The following is a 21099-nucleotide window of genomic DNA, read 5'->3' as shown; positions in this document are numbered from 1 at the left end:
GATGATATAAATAGATCCATATCTACCTGTAAATTTCTCTGTCCTTTATAGTTCTCTATCTCTCTCTAGTTTCTATAGACAGCAGTCTACATCTGTAGAAAATAGATATATCTAGTCTGTGTGTGTGTGTATTCCTGGTCTCATTCATGAACTTTCCTGAACCACCAACTGTTTATTGAATTTTTCCAACTGCGTGTCTCTATAGACATCTCAAATTCAACTTTTTCAATAATAGAAGTTCTCTCTCTTTCTAAACTCACCCTCTCTAAATTTACTTTTCCTCTTTAGGCGACTACCATCCTTCTAGAGAAGAGAGAAAAAGCATTTCTTAAAAGCATTAATTGAGGTACATTTATGAAGCACCTACTATGTGCCAGGCACTGTGTGAAGTGCTGTACAAATACTCTCATTTGATTCTAGTTACTTAGGTTCACATCGAGAGTCATCACTGACTCCTCACTTTTTCCTAACTCCTGCCCCTTAGCTAATCAGTGGCCAAGTCATGATTCTCTCTCCACATCTTCCACGTCTGCCCTCTTCTCTGCCCATGGCCAATGTCCCTCCCGATCAGGTCTTCACTCCCTCTTGCCCAGACTGTTGAAGAGCAACGAGGTGGCAGTGGGTAGAGCGCAGGGTCTGGAGTTGGGAAGATATGAATTCAAATCTGATCTCAGATACTAGTTGTGACGCTGGGTAAGTCACTTAATCCTATTTGCCTCAGTTTTCTAATCTATAAAATGGGGGGGGGGGGGAAGATGACAATTATTACAGTATCTGTATCTTTGCAAAACAAATAAATGTTTTATTGATCTAGAAAAAATAACAACAAAATTCATATGGAACAATAAAAAGTCGAGAATCTCAAGGGAATTAATGAAAAAAAAAATCAAATGAAGGTGGCCTAGCTGTACCTGATCTAAAATTATATTATAAAGCAGCAGTCACCAAAACCATTTGGTATTGGCTAAGAAATAGATTAGTGGATCAGTGGAAAAGGCTAGGCTCACAAGACAGAATAGTCAATTATAGCAATCTAGTGTTTGACAAACCCAAAGCCCCTAACTTCTGGGAAAAGAATTCATTATTTGATAAAAACTGCTGGGATAATTGGAAATTAGGATGGCAGAAATTAGGCATGGACCCACACTTAACACCATATACCAAGATAAGATCAAAATGGGTCTATGACCTAGGCATAAAGAACGAGATTATAAATAAATTAGAGGAACATAGAATAGTTTATCTCTCAGACTTGTGGAGGAGAAAGAAATTTGTGACCAAAAATGAACTAGAGACCATTACTGATCACAGAATAGAAAATTTCGATTACATCAAATTAAAAAGCCTTTGTACAAATAAAACTAATGCAAACAAGATTAGAAGGGAAGCAACAAACTGGGAAAACATTTTCACAGTTAAAGGTTCTGATAAAGGCCTCATTTCCAAAATATATAGAGAACTGACTCAAATTTATAAGAAATCAAGCCATTCTCCAATTGATAAATGGTCAAAGGATATGAACAGACAATTTTCAGAGGATGAGATTGAAACTATTACCACTCATATGAAAGAGTGTTCCAAATCATTATTGATCAGAGAAATGCAAATTAAGACAACTCTGAGATACCACTACACACCTGTCAGATTGGCTAAGATGACAGGAAAAAATAATGATGAATGTTGGAGGGGATGCGGGAAAACTGGGACACTAATGCATTGTTGGTGGAGTTGTGAACGAATCCAACCATTCTGGAGAGCAATCTGGAATTATGCCCAAAAAATTATCAAATTGTGCATATCCTTTGATCCAGCAGTGTTTCTATTGGGCTTATATCCCAAAGAAATACTAAAGAAGGGAAAGGGACCTGTATGTGCCAAAATGTTTGTAGCAGCCCTGTTTGTAGTGGCTAGAAACTGGAAAATGAATTGATGCCCATCAATTGGAGAATGGCTGGGTAAATTGTGGTATATGAATGTTATGGAATATTATTGTTCTGTAAGAAATGACCAGCAGGATGAATACAGAGAGGACTGACGAGACTTACATGAACTGATGCTAAGTGAAATGAGCAGAACCAGGAGATCATTATACACTTCGACAACGATATTGTATGAGGACATATTTTGATGGAAGTGGATTTCTTTGACAAAGAGACCTGAGTTTCAATTGATAAATGACGGACAAAAGCAGCTACACCCAAAGAAAGAACACTGGGAAACGAATGTGAACTATCTGCATTTTTGTTTTTCTTCCCGGATTATTTATACCTTCTGAATCCAATTCTCCCTACGCAACAAGAGAACTGTTCGGTTCTGCAAACATATATTGTATCTAGGATATACTGCAACATATCCAACATATAAAGGACTGCTTGCCATCTAGGGGAGGGGGTGGAGGGAGGGAGGGGAAAAAAATCGGAACAGAAATGAGTGTCAATATAATGTAATTATTAAATAAAAAATTTTAAAAAAAATAAAAATAAAAAAAAAAAGAGAAAAAAAAAAAACCAAAAAAAAAAAAAAAAACAAATAAATGGACTCACAGAATCAGAAATTGAAACTCTCTCCCAGTGGGTCTCCAACCCATTCTTTGCAGTTCTCAAAATGATCTTTTTTTCCCCCTGAGGCAACTAGGGTTAAGTGACTTGCCCAGGGTCACACAGCTAGGAAGTGTTAAGGGTCCTCCTGACTTCAGGGCTGAGACCCTACTCACTGCCCCCAAAAATGATCTTTCTAAAGCACAACTTTGACCACGTCCCTCCCGCTGAAGAATCTTCAGTGGCTCCCTATTATCTTGAGACAAAAATGCAGATGATTTTGCTTGGCATTTGAGCCCTTCATGACCTGGCTTCAACCTGGCTTGTCGGACTTATTCCCTATATTTCCACATTCCAGGCAAAGAGCCCTGCACTTGAGCCTCTGAAGCGTTTCACCGGCCCGAGGGTCCAGGCTAACCGCACCGGCTGGTGATATCTAACGCCCTTGGAAGATCAGCTCCCGTTGCACCTGCACAGGAAATCTTTCCCACGACCTGAGCCAGCTGCTCTCCTTTCCCTGGAAATCATCTTGCACTGACTCCATGCATTTAAGTCCCCTTCTCCGTGTAGCAAAGCTGGGACTTGCCCCAGAGAGGGCGAGCGCTTCGGTGTCTGTAGCTCGGGCCCTCACTTTTATATCTCTGTAAAATGAGCTTTGATGTTTGGCTAGTTCAGGGAGCCAGGCCCCTTCTGCTCACAGGGCTGGGCCCCAGGAGCCCAGAGATGGAGGAACCTTAGGATTAGCACTCACCCCCCCCTCCCCCCAAGGGACAGAAAGAATCCAGTCTTGCACCTGTCTGCCCAGCAATGAGGAAATCTGGGGAGATGGCGCCATCTGGTGGCGTCCCCTCTTCTTCACACCATGGTCCCCGCGGCCCCCATTTCCGCCAGGGGGAGGGGAAGGGCAGTAACTAAGGCAGGGCCGGCCCTTGTCCTCGGCTTTTGTCTCTTGGATTCCTTAGGCCATCCTGGCAAAGAGATCCGGGTCATTGCCCCGGCCTCTGAAGGTGCTTCAGAGCCTGCGGGGGGCCCAGCTGAAGACCACCCAAGCCGGACAGGGCCCAAGGCGAAAGCTGACCCCGAGCCCGCCCTGACCTCAGCCAGCCAAACCTGGCCACACACTGAGGGGTGACCCAGGAGGCTCAGGCCCTGGACCAGGCGCCCCAGCCTGGCCACACCCCAGACCAGGCCTTCACTCCAGACTGCCTAGGTCTTCTCTCAATTACCTGTTTCCTTACACAAAAGGCTTAATTAAGACAATTCTGACACCCCCTCACAGCTCTCAGATTGGCTAAGATGACAGGAAAAGATAATGCAGAATGTTGGAGGGGATGTGGGAAAACTGGGACACTGATGCATTGTTGGTGGAGTTGTGAACAAATTAACCATTCTGGAGAGCGATTTGGAACTATGCCCAAAGGCTTTTAAAACTGTACACTCTAATTCAGCAGTGTCTATACTGGGCCTGTATCCCATGGGAAATTTTTTAAAAAATAAAATAAAAGAGGGGGAGACCTGAGTTTGCAAAAATATTTGTAGCAGCTTTTTATACTGGAAACTGAGTCCATGGCCATCAGCTGGGATTGGCTGAATCAGTTCCGGTATAGAATGCAATAGAATATAGTTGTTCCATGAGAAACAATCAGCAGGATGATTTCAGAACTGATGCCGAGTGAGGTGAGCAGAACCAGGAGATCATTGTACACAGCAACAAGAAGATAATACGAAGATCAATTCTGATGGATGTGGTTCTCTTCAACAATGAGATGATTCTAGGCAATTCCAACAATCTTGTGATGAAGAGCCATCTACACCCAGAGAGAGGACTGTGGGAACTGACTATGGATCACAACAGAGTATTGTCACATTTTTTGTTGTTTGCTTTTTTCCTTCCTCATTTTTTTTCCTCTTTTGATCTGATTTTTCTTGTGCAGCTTGATAATTGTGGAAATGTGTACAGTAGAATTGCATGTGTTTAACATATATTACATTACTTGCTGTCTAAGAGGATGGGGGGAAGGGAGGGAAAAAAAAGGCATTAAGCACAAAATAACCCTTTCCTGGTGACTGATCATTAAACCAGCAATTATTCTATAGGATCTAACAATAGAATGAGGCACCTTCAGGTTATAAATCTGGCCCTGCCAGACTGGAACCAGAGGCTCTCTTGCTTCCGATTGTGGCTAATTTGCCCACCTGGCCTGAGTTTCTTCCCCTACTGACATGCTGCTGTCTCTAGGGATGCCAAGTTTGGAGGCCAAGATGACTTGGGATGAGGAAGAGAAGCCATATAGGGGAGATGGTGACTGCATTCCATCCTCCCCAGGCTAACTTTTGGGTGCGGCAAAGACCTGCCCCTTCTACCCATCCCTCCATTAGAGCAGGTGCTCACCTTCCCCATCAAGGAGTGAGCTGAACTTGGTTTCACCTTCTGACTCTCCTGCACTGCGTGCCCTCAAGGTGGGGGCTGTGGGATTCTAAGGGGGTCTCTTGGCCTCCCCATGTCCCCACACAATGGCACCCCCCACCCCATGGGAGAATCCAACAAGATAGGAAGTGCCTAAGGCACACCACAGGCTTCCTGATCCCCAGAAGTGCCACCAGGCGCCATTATTACTACTGGTAACCTTGGACCAGGAGGACAGCTTTAAATCACTGTGTGTCAGGATCTCATTAGACCCCAAAAGGCAGGAGACTCCCAAGGGCAGCAAGAAAGTCAGGGCTTATTAGGCAGGAACCTGGTGTCTGACGACACCCTCCAGGATATGAGGACCTTAGGAAGCCTCTCTTGCCGAGACCAGCTGCTCCACAAAGACTCAGGACCCAGAGGAAGCCGGTCTCCAGGATACCAAGTGGGGCCTCTGGGAAGTCACAGATGAGAAATGCAGAGCAGGGAGGGAAGAGGCCCAATAATCCACAGTTCTCCCTTCTACCCCTCCCCCTTCACACCCCACTGGGAATGAAATCACAGCAGTGTCAGGATCAGTGGGTGAAGAAGAATATTATGTCCTCACCCACCACCCAGAGTCAAATCCAGAGCAGTGAGGGACAAAGCAGGATTCGTGGAGGATCTGACTTTTGGAATAGAGAAGGGAGGCCAAAGTGCCAAAGGGTGGAGGCCACGTTTGCTTTATTTAAAATCAGCAGCTTTTACTGAACACCCTTGATAGGCAAATACTGTGGGGTGCTGGTCCCCTAACATTAAACTTAGTCTCTTAGAAATCAAAATACCCAAATATACAGATACAAAATAAAAAGCTTCTCCCGTGCCAGGGACAAAGCAAGGTGGTCCCAGAAGGAAGGTGCCCAAGCCCCCATCCAGATACCAGATCTAGGAGAGGAGGGCCCTTCTGGAAGGAGCTAATCCCCCAAACACAAGTGTGGACAATGCAGGAAGAAGAGTCCTTGGATCCCAGAGGAGGTTTCCCAGGGCTGAGCCCTGATCCATGAGGCAGGTGCAGACGTTCCGAGAGGCCATCTCCCCCCAGTCCCTCTCTCTGAACCTGGCTTTCCCACGAAGAATCTAAAACAAGGTCCTTACTGCCCCAGGCCCCACTGGACATCCCAGAGTGGGTCATCAGCCTGAGTCCGAGGGGGATGCCGGCTTTGGTTTCAGCAGCCTGGAGATCTGGAAGCCATTTGGTCCCCCCAAGGCAGAGCGCAGAGAGCGGAGGCAGCTGGGCCCGATGCTAGCTTCTGCTCGGTCTGGGCAATGTCAGGGGTGGCAAAGGGAGACCACCCCTCTCGACATTCCCCAGTACTGCCCCCTCCCCCCGCAGCAGCTCAGAGGAGAGCCCACTAGGCCCCAATCTCCTAATCTCTAGGAAAACCTCCTCTGGGCAGCAACGTTCACGGTCCAAAATTCAGGATGGGACCCTAAGTATCTCGGCAGGGTCTCTGGCCCTGACTCAGGATGGGAGTGTTAGCATAGGGAAAGGAGAAGCATGAGGAAGGGGGCAGGAGATCCAGGCAAGCCTCTTAAGACCTGAGAATCAGGAAGGGAAAGACAGCCAGGCTTCCCCCACAGAAGCTTACATCTGCCAAAGTAAAAGCCATGATTTGGGACAGCACACCCTCCTTTCCTGCATTTCCCAACACATCCCAAGTGCAAAAAAGTTTCCCCGCCCTCCCTCCCCCCTTAGAAACACTGTAATGTACAGAACCATTAAAAAAATAAAACCCTGATTTTCTTGACATTCTGTGCCTGGGGTCCCTAGCCCCCCTTTCTGGATTTCTCTGCGCAGCTACCATTGTGGACTCCAGCTCTTCATCTGAAAAACAGAATCAATGAATAATAATCAATAAACATTTATTATCCCCTATGTGCCAAGCACTGTGCTAAGGGCTGGGGATATAGAGGCAAAAGGGGGTCCTTGCCCTCAAGAAGCTTACAATCTAACACCAAGGGACGGGCATTGCTTGGTGGTGGGAAGCCAGAGACAGGCAATCTTAGGTCAGTCACTCTCTAAAGGAGTTTTCCTAATGTCCCTGTAAGAAGGCTCAGGAACCAGAGAGTTCGGAGGTGTGGGAATGGCAAGCCAGATTCACCTCCTTCTTAGCTCCCTCACATGACTCACTAGCCTGCAAGCCCTAAGCTGGCCCCACCCTGAGACTGGTACCTGCCTGGGCAGGAGTCGCCCAGGAGGCATTGGCTGCCTCAGCTTCAGGACCCCCTCCCAAGCTCATGGGCTGCAGGCTGAGCTTTTACAGACAGTGACAGGGAGGTGTGAGAACTGGAGGCTTGGCCCTGGCTGCAGGGGGAGAAGCAGCCCAGGATCTTTCTGGCAGCCCTGTCTCCCTGCCTGGGAAGCTCAGGTGTTTCTGGGTTCCTGCCCCTAGCATCCTCCAGCCTGGTGGGCTCTGAGAAGCAAGTCAGAGAACAGGAGTTCAAACCTAGTTTCTGCAAGTGAGCTGGCTGGGGGCCCTTGTGCAGGATACTGCCCCCTCCTCACCTGGGGGAAGGGCCAGAAGATTTCAGGAGCCCCTTCAGCTCCAACCTCAGCCCTAATAACAGAAGTCACGAGTTTGGTTCAGGCCTGAGAGTTTGCAAGAAGCAAAGGGAGCAGAGGCGTTTAGCCTGGACATGATGTCGGGGAAGGGGAAGAGGGGTCTTAGATACCATCTTTAAGCACCTGTCATTAAGAAGATGGATGCAGGATGAGATTTATGAGGCCCAAAGAAGTTTCACTTTGCCAAGATCTCCCAGGGAGTAAGGAGCATGAATCAATTCAAAGTCAGCACACACTACCACAACGTGCTGCCTCTCACGCTCATGGAGTGACCGCCTCAGAGAGGCCTGCCTGGACCAGCCGGGAGTTGGGCCAACTTACTAGCTGGGTGAATTGGGACAAGCTACCCGAGTTCTCTGGGCAGACCTCAGTTTCCTCATCTATAAAGCACAGGATCAAGCCAGATGGTCTCAAAGGCCCCTGTCAGTTCTACACAAAGCTTCTCAACCCACTGAGGGCACTGCCAGTTCTAGATCCTCAGTACCACGAGGCATCAGCCAGTTCTAGAGCTTTGTACCTGAGCCTGAGGCCAATGCCAGGTCCCGTGATTCTTTAAAGCACTTAAAAGTATCCCTGGTCCTAGAGGTGGAGGAAGGGTCCCCCTGCCCCCCAAAAGTTGAGGGGCCCTAGCACAGAAGGAAGATTTCAATCCTTGCTTAATTCTAACCATCTCTCCAGTCCTGCTCCCTAAAACTACCTGGGGACCTTATAGGAGAAATAAAACCCCAGAAACTCTACCATCTCAAGTTCCTCGTCTCAAAGACTGTCTCTTCATCACTCTCCATTGAGGCCATGTCCATGTGGTCATCTGTATTTGAGAGCAGACCATACTTCTTCCGCTGCGGTTTCTTTATTCTGAAAACAGGTTAAAATTGCAATTCATTTCAATCAAACACATCCCGAGGACCTTCCACATGCAGAGCCCTGTGCTAGGAGCCAGGATCGACATATAAACCTTCCCTCACTGATGATAAATATCCTTCTTAATCTCTTTGATTCGAAAACCTCATAGGAAATACCAATGACGGGTTCTGCACGGAAAGCAAGAAGATGAAGCGACAAAGTCCCAGGGAGATGTGACAAGGACAAAGGCAAGGCCGAGCCAATGCTCAGGGCCCTCAGCACAGGGGAGATGAGCCCTGAGTCAGGCCTAGAGGGAGAGACGTGGGGGGAAGGGGGAGGGATGTATTCCAAGCAAGACATAGAGGAAGGAGAGGGGAGGCCACAGGGTGAAAGCTGGGACACGGTAACTTGGCCTGGAGGGCAGCTCACATGCAAGGGAACAGTAGAAGGCTGGATAAATGGGCTGGACCTCCAGCTGGAGGGTTCTGAATGCCAAATAAAAAGACTGTTATTATTTCACAAGGCCAGAAGAAGGTGTTATCAGAACAGTTTGTTATCAAGATAACTTGAGCATCAGAAGGCAAATGGAAGATCTGGGGAGAACCCAGTTAGGAACCTCATCTCCCATGAAGGGGAGCTATTTCAGAGCCAGGCCTGCTCAGAGCTGAGAACAAGGACCCAGATGTCCCTTAGCCACCCAGTAAGCATTTAGTAAGCACTGTATTGAGTGCTTGGGGATACAAAAAGAGGCACAAGATAGCCCTTGTCCTCAAGAAGCTAACAATTTAATGGCAGAAAGAATAAATAAACAAATATAAACAAACAAGCCACATACAGAAAAATTAGGAAATAATTATCAGGGGAAGGCACTGGAATGGGGAAGGTTCCAAGTAAAAAGGAGGGATTGCAATTTTTCTTGTGTAGCAAGACAACTATATAAATATGTACACATATATTGTATTTAACATATACTTTGACATATTTAACATATATGAGACTACCTGCCATCTAGAGGAGGGGATGGAGGGAAGGAAGGGAAAAGCTGGAACAGAAGTGACTGCAAGAGACAATGTTGAAAAATTATCCATGCATATGTTTTGTAAATAAAAAGCTATAATAAAATTAATTAATTAATTAGTTTTTTTAAAAGGAGGGATTAAGTTGTGCCTTAAAGGGAGCAGGGGCCAAGAGGTGCTACTTCCCTTCCCAAAAAGTTAGGAATACTGGAGTTGTTCTGCCGTAACCTCGGGGACTGTCTCAGAGACTGTCATGGGGTTTTCCTTTCTTGGAATGGTTTGTCATTTCTTTGTCCAGTGGTTTAAGGCAAACACAAGTGAAGTACTTGCCCAGGTATCTGAGGTCACATTTGAACACAGATCTTCCTCAGGACTCCAGACTCTACTACTGAGTCACCTAGTTGGCTCCTAAGAATCATTTAGAATAGGATTCCCATTCAGGTCACCTTCTGCAAGTGATAGCCCCAAAGAGAGGCAGAGATTCAAATCAATTCAACAGACAGTCACAATGGGTAGGTAGAGAGAGCCTACTGCTAGGCCCAGAGGGCCTTACAAAGAGGAGCTAAGACTGGGCCAAGGCCCAAGCTCCAAGCATCCCTCAAACCCAACCTTATTTTGGAGGAAAGGGGAGATCTGGAAGAAGTACTTTTGAGCTGAGATTTAAAGATGAGCACAAATTCGGAATGAAGATAAAAAGAGAAGGTATTACAGATGGGAGAAAGATACCGCTAATGTAGCCAGTAAGTGCAAAGATGGGGGCTAGATGGGAAGGAGATAGGGGAATGGGCCCCAAGTGCACCAACTGCCCATCATGTGTAAGGCCTCCAAGGGCATGGAGAAGCAAAGTCTCAGAGAATCCACAATTCAACTGGAGAAAAACTGTCTCCCCCAAAGGCAACAAAAATCCCAGAGCCAAAGGGAACTCCTCTTATCATGTTCAACCCTTTCCTTTTAAAGAGAAAGCCCTAAAGGGGAATCTCTTTAGCTAGACTATTAAGAACACAGAGTTAGGCCTTGAAGGGACCTCAGAGGTGGTCTAGTCCAACCCAACCCCGGGGAGGGGGCAAGATGATCTGCCAATGACCACACAGATAACTAAAAGAAAGGGGACTGGAAGCTATATATGTCCCTATACATTGGGCACAAAGCTTCATTCCTATCTTTGTCTATACACATCTCTCTCTCTGTGTATATACACACACACACACAAAAAAAAAATCCAGAATTTCTCTGGCTAGCCCAAGTTTCTAAAAGAAAAAGGCAGTAAAACTCAAATAGTGGGAAAACCTCAATTTACCTCTCTCAGATCAAGATAAATCTAACCATATTTAAAGAATTTAAGGAGATTGATTGAATTTTAGACAAGTTGAATATAATAAAGCTCTGGAGAAAAATGATGACTGAGAATAGAAAGGAATAACTTTCTCATTGTGCATGACACTTTTATAAAAACTGATCATGGATCAAGAAAAGTCTCACAAACAAATGCAGAAAACCAGAAATATTAAATGTATTCTTTTTCTGACCACAATGCAATAAAACTTACATCAATAAGTGATCTTTGAAGCACAGATTAACAATTAATTGATCACAAAGAATTGACAACTGAGGCAATGTCCTGGCCATTGCTGATCAAGTCATAGTATGTGAATGTGATGGAATATGGTGTACTGGAATGCTGTAAGAAATGATGAAGGGGAAAATTTCAGAAAAACCTGGAAACTAATACAAAGTGAAGTGGGCAGGACCAGAGAACAATCTACACAGTAACAGAAACACAATAAATGGACTCTGAATGCAGACTGAGTCATATTTTTTTTTCCTTTCTTACTTTTCTTGGGCACATGGCTATTTTGGACATTTGTTTTGCATGACACGTATTTATAACAACTTTTTTGAGGGGGGAATGAATGTGTGGGTGAAAAGGGAAGGAAAGTGGAACTTAAAAAAAAAAAAAAATAGACTCCAAACTAGCTTTTCAACATCCCAATCCCAAAGGTCACACAGCTAGGAAATGTGAAGTGTCTGAGGACCAGATTTGAACTCAGGTCCTCCTGACTTCAGGGCTAGTGCTCTGTCCATTTGTCCCACCTAGCTGCCCCTCCCGATATTCTGAAAAAAAATTATCTCCTTGTTTGATGCTGGATATTTCTAATCAGAGGGTCACTGAATGCTGTTATTCCTACCACTAAGTAGGCATTTAATAGTGTTTGCTGGATGAAGACATTCAGAGTATTTCCTGGAATATTATTCTGAGGACAGCAGCTGTTTTGTATGCATATACAAAGGCAGAGGAAGATGACGGCACAGTGGATAGAGTCAGAAAGGCCTGTGTTCAAAATCTATAACACACCATAGCTGTGTGACTCTGGTCAAGTCATTTCCACCACGTAAAATGAGACTAACAATTACTCTCTACTTTGAAGGGCTGTTGTGAGGATTAAATATTTGTAAAATACTGAATATTAAAAATAATGGCGCTTAATAAATGCTTATTCGTAATGTGATTTTGGAAAGTGTATTATTCAGTCATGGGACTGACAGGAAACTTGGAGGCCAGCTCATCCAACTCGGCATTTACGGACGTAATGAAACATGACGCGGACGTCAGCCACTATTATTGCGATTAGAACGGAAAGTATCATCCCCATTTCAGGATGACAAGCGGTAAGGAGGTTCAACCACTTACAGCTCTTCCCCTTCCAGGAAACTTCGTACAGGGAAAATGTGATTAAAGGCAGCCCAAGACCGGTATCAGCACCAGTCCCACGTGACTCCAAACCCAGCGAGGTTTGCCTCATGTGATGCGCAGCACGTGACTTGGGAAAACACCTCCCCGCCAACCCGCACAATCCCCCGGCTATTTCCGAAACTAAGGTTGGAGTTTGTCACATGACCTCCAAAGAAGTCCAGGATAGGCCGGCGGGGTCTCCATATGACTCACCTGAAGGCCCGGATGAGGAAATACAGCGCAGCCAGTGCGCAAAACCCAGTCAGCACGTAGATGGAACGCTTCAGTATCTGTCCTCCTCCAGAGCTCGGCAGAACCACTCTGGTTTCGTTGTGAGGCGCCGCAGACACGATCAAACTGCTCCCGTTCGTAACGGACGGTGATATCGGCGTCTCGGAGGCCCAGACTCCTGCCCTGAACAACAGGGCGAACAGCAGCAGACGCGGCCCCATGGCGGGGGGATAGCGGCAGCGGTGGTGCCCCGCCCTCGCGTTTCTCTGTCATTCACCAAAGGGCGGGGGCGGAGGGAACCAATGAGCGTGCAGGGGGCGGGGCTTATAGGTCCTAGTGCGGTCCAATACCTTATTAGTCATTTTGACTCCGCCCCCCCAGCGACCGTTTGCGAAGGCTTTCTGGTCCCGCCCCATTTCCTGCTTCCCCGCCCTTTTCTTCCCTCGAGCAAACCTTAAAGCACTAGGTAAAGATTCATTTTATTAAGGATTGAACCTTTCGGCGTCTTGTAGCAAGCGTCGACCTTTCAAATAGGAAGCCTTGAGTTCAAAATAGACTTTAGATGGGAAGTCGCGTGATCGTTGTCTTCCTCAGTTTCCTCACCTGCAAAATGGGAATAATACCAGAGCTACCTCTCAGAGTTGTAAGGATCAAATGAGAGAATTTTTGCACACGGCCCTAAATATGGTGCTTGTCACAGAGCAGGCGCCATACAAATGCATAGTTCCCTCCTGCTTCAGATTCCTTCTCCTTGGGGCCTCACTGAAACCTAGGCGCCGGGGGAGAGGGGCGTTGGAGGGCTCCGAGGGTCCTGCCGCCCAAAGGACCATCTGGCCCAGACCCAGTGACGGCGCCCCATTGACCCCCAGGACATGTTCTTCCCCAAGGCCTACTCTCGCCATCTTAAGTACTGAGGTGCCCTCAAATACCCCATTTACCAATTCCTCGATCTAGAGAAGTAAAGCATTCGTTAAGCTCCTACAACGGACGGGGCCACTAAGATAAGGCTGGACTTGTAGATACAAGCAGGCAGCTCCTGCGCTCAGAAGGGGAGAACCCCCAGGAACACTGGAAAGAGCAGGGGGCGTGGAGACCACCGGCGGAGGTTCAGAGGGTAGTGTCCAAAGCTCTTAACTGGGGAAAGGAGGGAGAGGGGGCTGATGGCCAGCATGAAAGTGATAATGGTGGCAATGTGAACTCCATTACTCCTTTGTTACCTACCCATAGAGAGGGCCACACCTTGACCTTGTCAAAAACGATTGATGCGCTAAGTTCCCTATCTATGAACTTCCCTTTGTTGTTTCGTGATGCCATTTGGAGTTTTCTTAGCAAAGATACTGCAGTGGTTTGCTATTTCCTTTTCCAGCTCATTTTACAGATGAGGAAATAGGTGAAATAATTGGTCCAGAGTCACACAGTTATTGTCTGAGGCCTTCTTAGAACTGAGGAAGATGAGTCTCCCTGAATCTAGGCCCTGCACCACGTATAAAATGGGAATAATATCAGAGCTCTTTCTCAGAGTTGTGAGGATCAAATGAAAAAATATTACTATATAGAGATATATATGTAGAGAGAGAGAAATTAGTATATGTGTATATATATTATCATTTCATGTCTCCCCCTGCTTTGTTCTTCATCCTCATGATGACCTTCCAAGCCCTTTCAGTTCTTTCTCAGGTCATCACCCCTAAGCGGGTTACATTTCTCTCCTCTTATCTATTTCAACAGCTTGGTGAACCCACACATCTTGACAGTATCCTGTTCTTGAGTCCCATATTTCTTTGTCCTATTCCCATCAACCCTTGCCATGACTCCTTGTATTACCATCCTCCCCTCCACAAACTGCCTCCTTCTCTCCCACCCAACTACTGCTGAATGGAGATAAAAGGGTCCTGAGACCACGCTGATTGGGTCTACCATCCTCCCCTGGGGTTGTTTTGCTGGCAATCAGCATCATCTCTTTACTCACACAGCCACCTGTTTAAGGCCCTAATCAGCTCTCACCTGGACTGTGGCAGTAGCCTAATAGAGGTCTCCAATCTATCCACTTAAACTGCTAAACTGAGTTTCCAAAAGCACAGATCTGTCAGCAACCTTCCCCTTCCCCCTCTCTCCCCCCCCCCCCAAATCCCTGCCCAGTAAACTCCAGTGGCTCCTATTACTGCTAGGATAAAACAGCCTGTTTCAATCAGCATCAAGTGCCTACTTTATACCAGGAACTGTGTTAAATTCTGGGGTTACACAAAAAGGCAAAAGGCAATCCCAGAAACTAGTCATCCAGAGGCAATTCCTTCTCTTTGTTTTGCCTTATCAGCCTGCAACCAGACTTGAATAAGCAAGATTCCTATGGAATAGTTTGTTAGCTATAATATAGTTGTAGTGCCTATGAACTGACCTGCTTATATGGTCAAAGTGCACCATTTTAGACCTGTGGCATTCTGTAACTTAAATACAAATAGGCAAATCACTAAGCCATCCTTCTATTTTGAATGATTATCTTTTTTTTTATTATAGGTTTTTATTTACAAGATATGTAATTTTCAGCATTGACAATTGCCAAATCTTTTGTTCCAATTTTTCCCCTCCTTCTCCACACCCCCTCCCCCAGATGGCAGGTTGATCAAAACATGTTAAATATGTTAAAGTATAAGTTAAATACTTATATACATGTCCCTACAGTTATTTTGCTGTACAAAAAGTGATTCTCTATTCTTAGAGCTACTAAAGACTATATTGCTGTCTGCTGAAGTGGCATCTAGAATCCATTCTAAAAATTCTCTGCCAGTCAAATGGCTAAATCAGTTTGACAAACATGTATCAAGTCTGTGCAGGTGCTGGGGAATGTGCAAAGTTTACTAAGTTCTTGACCTCATGGACCTCCCAGGATAATAACTGTAATCTCCTTTATTTACTTGTACTCAGATGATCTTGTGGACATAAAAACTCCTAAATCTTAACTAAATTTAACCTGAAGTCTTCTATTCCTTGTGGTAGAATCCAAATGCCCCTTTAAATTATATACCAGTACATTGCCAATAAATTTCCATACATAGTAACATGTGCCAATAAATGACCATTCTTCTTTCATGCTGGCTTCCTCTGTGCCCCTGTAGCTGCCATGGATTGAGTGATTGATTACCCTCCCATAGGGAGGAGTAAAAGCTGCTTGACCCCTACCAGGTTACATTGTATATGTAATCATCTACACAAATTTTATACGTATAATTTCCCTTTTTAGATGTCAGGTAAATATTTGTAAAAATTGTACATGACATTATTACAAGTATTAATATTTTTTGTTTGTGGCAGCCCTTTTTGTAGTGGATAGAAACTGGAAACTGAATGGATGTCCATCAATTGGAGAATGATTGAATAAATTGTGGTATATGAATGTTATGGGATATTATTGATCTGTAAGAAATGACCAGCAGGATTATTTCAAGGAGACCTGAAGAGACTTACATGAACTGATGCTGAGTGAAGTGAGCAGAACCAGGAGATCATTGTACCCAACAACAAGATTATATGATGACCAATTCTGATGGATGTGGTTCTTTTCAACAATGAGATGATTCAAACCAGTGCTAATTGTTTGGTGATGAAGAGCCATCTACACCCAAAAAGAGGACTGTGAGAACTGAGTGTGGACCACAACAGCATTTTCACTCTTTTTGTTGCTGTTTGATTGCATTTTATTTTGCTTCTTCTTTTTTTTTTTTTACTGATTTGATTTGATTTTTCTTGTGTAGCAAGATAATTGTATAAATACATATGTATATATTGGATTTAACATATTTCTACCATGTTTAAAATACTATTTGCCATCTAGGGGAGGGCATGGAAGAAGAGGGTGGATTGGAACACAAGGTTTTGCAAGGGCTAATGTTGAATTGTCCACTCATGTTTTGAAAAATAAAAAGCTTTAATTAAAAAAAAAGATTCCAGCACAAATTTAGAACATCTCTATAAGTTACAATGTCATAGAATATAATGAGAGTTTTGGATTCTTGTATTTAAATGTTTCTCATTGTGAGCTAACTAGTCTTTGTGTTTTCATCATTTCTTTATGATAAAGTAAATATCAATCCTATAACTGATTTGACTTTGTACATTAAATACCTTCTTGGAAAAAATGTATAGAAGAATTGCACTTGTTAAGGGTGAATGTTGAAAATTAATTTTGCATGTATTTTGAAATTTTAAAAAGCTAGTATTAAAAAAAAGAAAAGGGGAGGACAGCTGGAGAAAAAGCCCAGAACCAACAGTGAGTGTCAGAGTAAACTGTAAAAAGACTGGAAAGGTAGGATGTTGTTAAGTTATGAAAAGCTTTGAATGCCAAGCAGAGAATTTTGTATTCTATCCTGGAGGTGATAGATTTGGATCTCTCACATCACAATTTAGCATATTCTACAATATTGTATCTCAAAATACAGGGAGACACGCTTATAATCCCTTGACTTTGTGGAAATCTGAATATCTGCTGTTCCCCTGACAATATTCTTCTCTCCAAAGATATACAAAGGAAGCAGCACAGAAACCATATTCTTCTAATAGTAATTAGAAACATTCTCCTTCTGTCTATATGAGATAATACTTTAAATATAATTAATATATGGTCAGGTCAAATCACTCAGATTGAATATAAATAGCAGTTATTTCGGCTTTGCTCAGAAATCCTAAGTCTTCCCCTCCTAGATTAATTTATTTAGGATCAGGTGAAAAAGGAAATTCTTTGCCTCAATTGTCTTTACTGAAGGGGTTTGGCCTCCATCAAACAGAGACCTGTTAAAGACTTTAGTTTAAAAAGGCCTCAAGGTCTCCCCCTGCATCGAGGCCCGTTTCCAGTCGTCCTGATCTACATCCGAATATTGGACCCAGATGGCTCTAGAGAGAAAGGGAGGTCAGGGCCTTGCACAGCCTCCCTCCCTTATCTCCAATTCATTTTCATGTCATGGCATCGCCTCCCTGATGTCATGGTCCTCTTCGAGAACCAAAACTTGGTGGGAAATCATTTTGTGGCTGAATGGAAGATGGATGGAAGTGGGGAAGAGACTGGAGGCTGGCAGACCCACAAGCAGCCAGAGCAGCCATCAGGTGTGAGGTGCTCCGGGCTCAGAGGAGAGAGGGGGGTATGTAGGAGAGATGGCCAAGAGGCAAAATGGACAGGCCTTGGTATAGCCTGGAAAAGGGGGTGAGAAGGGGCAATGAGCATAAAGCCCTTCAGAACCCGGTCCCCTCTCCAGGCTGCCTCCGCTTTGGTTGCCTCCTCCCCCGCTGCGGCCTTCTTGCCATTTCTTGTGCACAAAATGCTGCATTTCTCCTCGGGGGAAATGCCAGCAAACTCATGTTCTGCCTCAAATCTGTCTTTTAATTTCCCTGGCTTCCTGAAGTCTCGGCGAAGGTGCTGCGAGATCCCATTCTTCCAACCTGTTTCCTAGAAACCAGCTTATTGGAAGGAGGAGGAAGCAAGAGAGTGTGAAGGTAAAGAGACGGAAGAATCTAAGAGGCTGTTTTTTTTGTCCCCATCTTGGAGACTAGAGCAGGAAATTAAACTGACATGTACTCTCCCTCCCCCCCAAGTGTCTAATACATACATTTCTGGGGATCTATGCCCTTGAATTGGAAAAATATTACATTTTTTATTTTCACTAACACCTAACTGAAATTTAGAAATCTAAAGTGAAATTTAATTGAAATTTCTTCAATTATTTAAAAGCATGAATCTGAGAAAAGGGCCATATGCTTTACTAGCCTGACTGCCTCTTCCTCCTCTTCCCTCCCCACCACACACACTCACTACCTGGAGCCCTCCCCTCAAACCTTTCTGGCTTTCTACATGTATCTTTCATATGTATTACCTGTTTATTTAAATGCGTGTAAGCTCTATGAAGGCAGGGATAATTTTTGTCCTTCATATCCTTAGTATATAAATAGTACATAATAAGACACAGGAAACGGAGATGTGATTTCCTTAGTAATTAGAACTCCCAAGTGACAAAAGTCCCTTCACCAAAGCAGGTCAGCTCCTTCCCTTCAACTTAGTCTTAAAGAATTGCAGGGGTGTTAAATCCAAATAGAACTTGGGGCCACTAAACCATACATGAGGGTCTTGGAAGACTGACTTAGAAAATCACAAATTAACATTATGTTTTATAACATTTATATTATGTTAAATATTTCCCAACTATATACTTTGTTTGGTTTTTTGCTGAGGTAATTGGGGTTAAGTCACACAGCCAGGAAGTATTAAGTGTCTGAGAGCAGATTTGAACTCAGGTCCCCCTGACTGCAGGGCTGCTGCTCTGTCCACTTCACCACCCAGCTGCCCCCCAGTGACATGTTAGTTTAGGGAGCAGAAATTTGTAGTCTGAGTTACATGTTTGCCATCCAGGCCTAGTGCACTAAGATTTTACTCGCCCAGAGGTAAGACAACCTGCATATTGTCAGAGGCAGAACATGAACTCAGGTCCCAGCTTGGGAGACCAACTCTATCCACATTGCACACAGCAAGCGCTTAATAAATCCTTGTTAATTGATTGACCCCTGCTTATCACAGCACCCAGCACACAGAAGGGCATCCCTGCAATCAGGACAGGAGTTCAAATTCCAACTCAGACACTTAATACTAGCTCTGTGCGTGACCCTGAGCAAGTCACAACCCCATTGCCCGGTGGAGGGAGGGAGGGGTAGATTTACTGACTGATTGATTAGTCCTTACAGCCTCAGAGTCCAAGACTTTTTCCCTCAAAGGCATCTTATTCTTCAGGGGAATTTCTTGCCTTCCAAAACCCCCTTCTAGTGCATTCCCCAAACCCTATCCCTTCAGATCCTTTTCCCTCTGCTCCTGAAGGCCAAGGGAACAAAACTATCTGTTGCTCTCTGAAGGATCAAAGGGAGACCAGGGTGGACAGAGAAAGCTTTCCACTTACCTTCTCCAGACCACTGCTTACTCCTGCTATGGGAGACGGATCTCCTGAGTTTGACTGGTGCTGCCAACTACATATTTACCACAAAACAGAAATTATGGGGGTTAAAAACCTAGAGTTTATTATTATGCTCACGTAGAGGTTCAGGCCTCAGAGAAAACCTAACTCCCCTGAAGATTATAGCAAGGCTTCTTATAGGGAAAATTATGTCAGCATAACAGAAAAACAATCGTTTGCATATTATAATCTTGTACATTCCCCTTAGGCCATGAGAGAAGATAGAGCCATAATCTCATATTTCAACATCATAAAAGTTGAACACACTTAGCTAATCAGAGTTATAATCTCCTAAATTCCACCTACAACTCTATAGCCAAACTAAGTCAAATTTTACAGATTAGACTGCATTTAGAGCATTCACAAATAAGTTGATTGAGGAAGATGATTTATATCAAGAAGTCAGGAACAATTGAGATTCTTCCTCTGGCTTCTTATTTAAGGAATGTTTAAAGCTCCTAAGTTAATTTTTACATTCCATAGGATAAGTTTTTGGTCAGACAAGGCTAATATTAACCAAAATCTGCAATAGGAATTCTCCTGAGTTCCAAATAATAAAAAGAAACAAAAATGCTATGGCAATTCCCCTAACACTCTTCTATTTCCACCTCTCTCAGCGATAGCAATAATGTGGTTTTCCTACATCCTCTCCCTGTTCCCTCGGATCTCTCCTTCCTACCGCTTTCAGAACTGCCTTTCTTCTGCATAGATCCAGTCACATCAGTGTCCTTTTCCAGGACTTCCAATAGTTCTGTTAGTGAAATTAAAATTCCTCTTCCCGATCACAAAAAATGGAAAGGGACCCACATGTGCAAGAATGTCTGTGGCAGCCCTCTTTGTGGTGGCCAGAAACTGGAAAATGAGTGGACGCCCATCAGTTGGAGAATGGCTGAATAAATTGTGGTATATGAATGTTATGGAATATTATTGTTCTGTAAGAAACGACCAGCAGGAAGATTTCAAAGAGACCTGGAGAGACTTAGATGAACTGATGCTGAATGAAATGAACAGGACCAGGAGATCATTGTACATGGCAACAAGGTTACTATAGGATGATCAATTCTGATGGACATGGCTCTTTTTGACAATGTGATGATGTCATGGTCCTTTTTGAGAACAAAGGACAAACAGCAGCAACTTGATGTCCCTCTGGCTCTAAGGACAGTATATACTTCCCTGTATGTCTTCCTTCTTTTTTCACCCCTTTCCCTCCTATCCTTTAAAGCAGAAATTCATAACTCTTTTTGTGCAATGGACTCCTTTGGCAGACTAGTGAAACCTATGGACCCCTTCTCAGAAGAATGCTTTTAAATAGACAACATAAAATATGTGGGAATACAAAAGAAAACAATTCTATTGAAATGGGCTTATAAATTTTTTTTTTAAGTTCACAGGCCACAAGTCAAGAATCTCTGCTTTATGAACACTTACTTGATCCCCCAATCGGTAACTATTTCCTCCCTTACACAGCACCTTATTTGTACTTCTCTGGTGGGAATATGTGCTATGGCTGTCTCTGGGATGCTCTGGGATCCTCTACTAGACTCCCAGCTTTGGGGCAAGGATCATAAAGTGGGGCAGGGGAGGAAAGCTGAATTTTTATCTAGGCAAGTAGCTTCATTTCCCTTCTGAGCCTGGCCTGAAAAATGGAAATAATCCCATCTGCCTCACAGGGTTGCTTTAAAGATTATATTTGAAAGCAAAGAATTATATAAACAGCATCAGCTATTTATTGTTATTTAAACTTGG

General features: G+C 44.2%; 1 protein-coding gene and 1 long non-coding RNA gene across 2 annotated transcripts in view; both read right to left on the bottom strand.

Annotated features, from left to right (window-relative positions):
* Positions 1-781: 781 nt before the first annotated feature.
* The window catches only part of LOC127545111 (uncharacterized), a 72345-nt gene continuing 52027 nt past the window's right edge, over positions 782-21099 (bottom strand). Inside the window, exon 2 of the long non-coding RNA XR_007949596.1 lies at positions 782-2156. This is a non-coding gene — a long non-coding RNA (uncharacterized LOC127545111). The remainder of the gene's footprint in view (positions 2157-21099) is intronic.
* FAM174C (family with sequence similarity 174 member C) lies at positions 5651-12786 on the bottom strand. The gene is made up of 3 exons (XM_051972180.1): positions 12350-12786; positions 8285-8401; positions 5651-6808 (listed from the first exon to the last, which is right to left on the bottom strand). Coding segments are annotated over exons 1-3 (357 nt in total). The 5' UTR covers positions 12589-12786; the 3' UTR covers positions 5651-6807.

The sequence above is a fragment of the Antechinus flavipes genome, chromosome 1 (genome assembly GCF_016432865.1).
Source record: "Antechinus flavipes isolate AdamAnt ecotype Samford, QLD, Australia chromosome 1, AdamAnt_v2, whole genome shotgun sequence".
NCBI classification, from domain to species: domain Eukaryota; kingdom Metazoa; phylum Chordata; class Mammalia; order Dasyuromorphia; family Dasyuridae; genus Antechinus; species Antechinus flavipes.
The sequence above is the reverse complement of the archived record's forward strand: the minus strand, read 5'-3'. Positions and strand labels throughout refer to the sequence as shown.

Coding starts and splice junctions, on each gene's coding strand:
- FAM174C (XM_051972180.1), bottom strand. CDS start 12,588: ATGGGGCCGCGTCTGCTGCTGTTCGCCCTGTTGTTCAGGGCAGGAGTC. Junction 8,402..12,349: donor TTCCTCATCCGGGCCTTCAG/GTGAGTCATATG, acceptor ACCTGTTTTCAG/AATAAAGAAACCGCAGCGGA.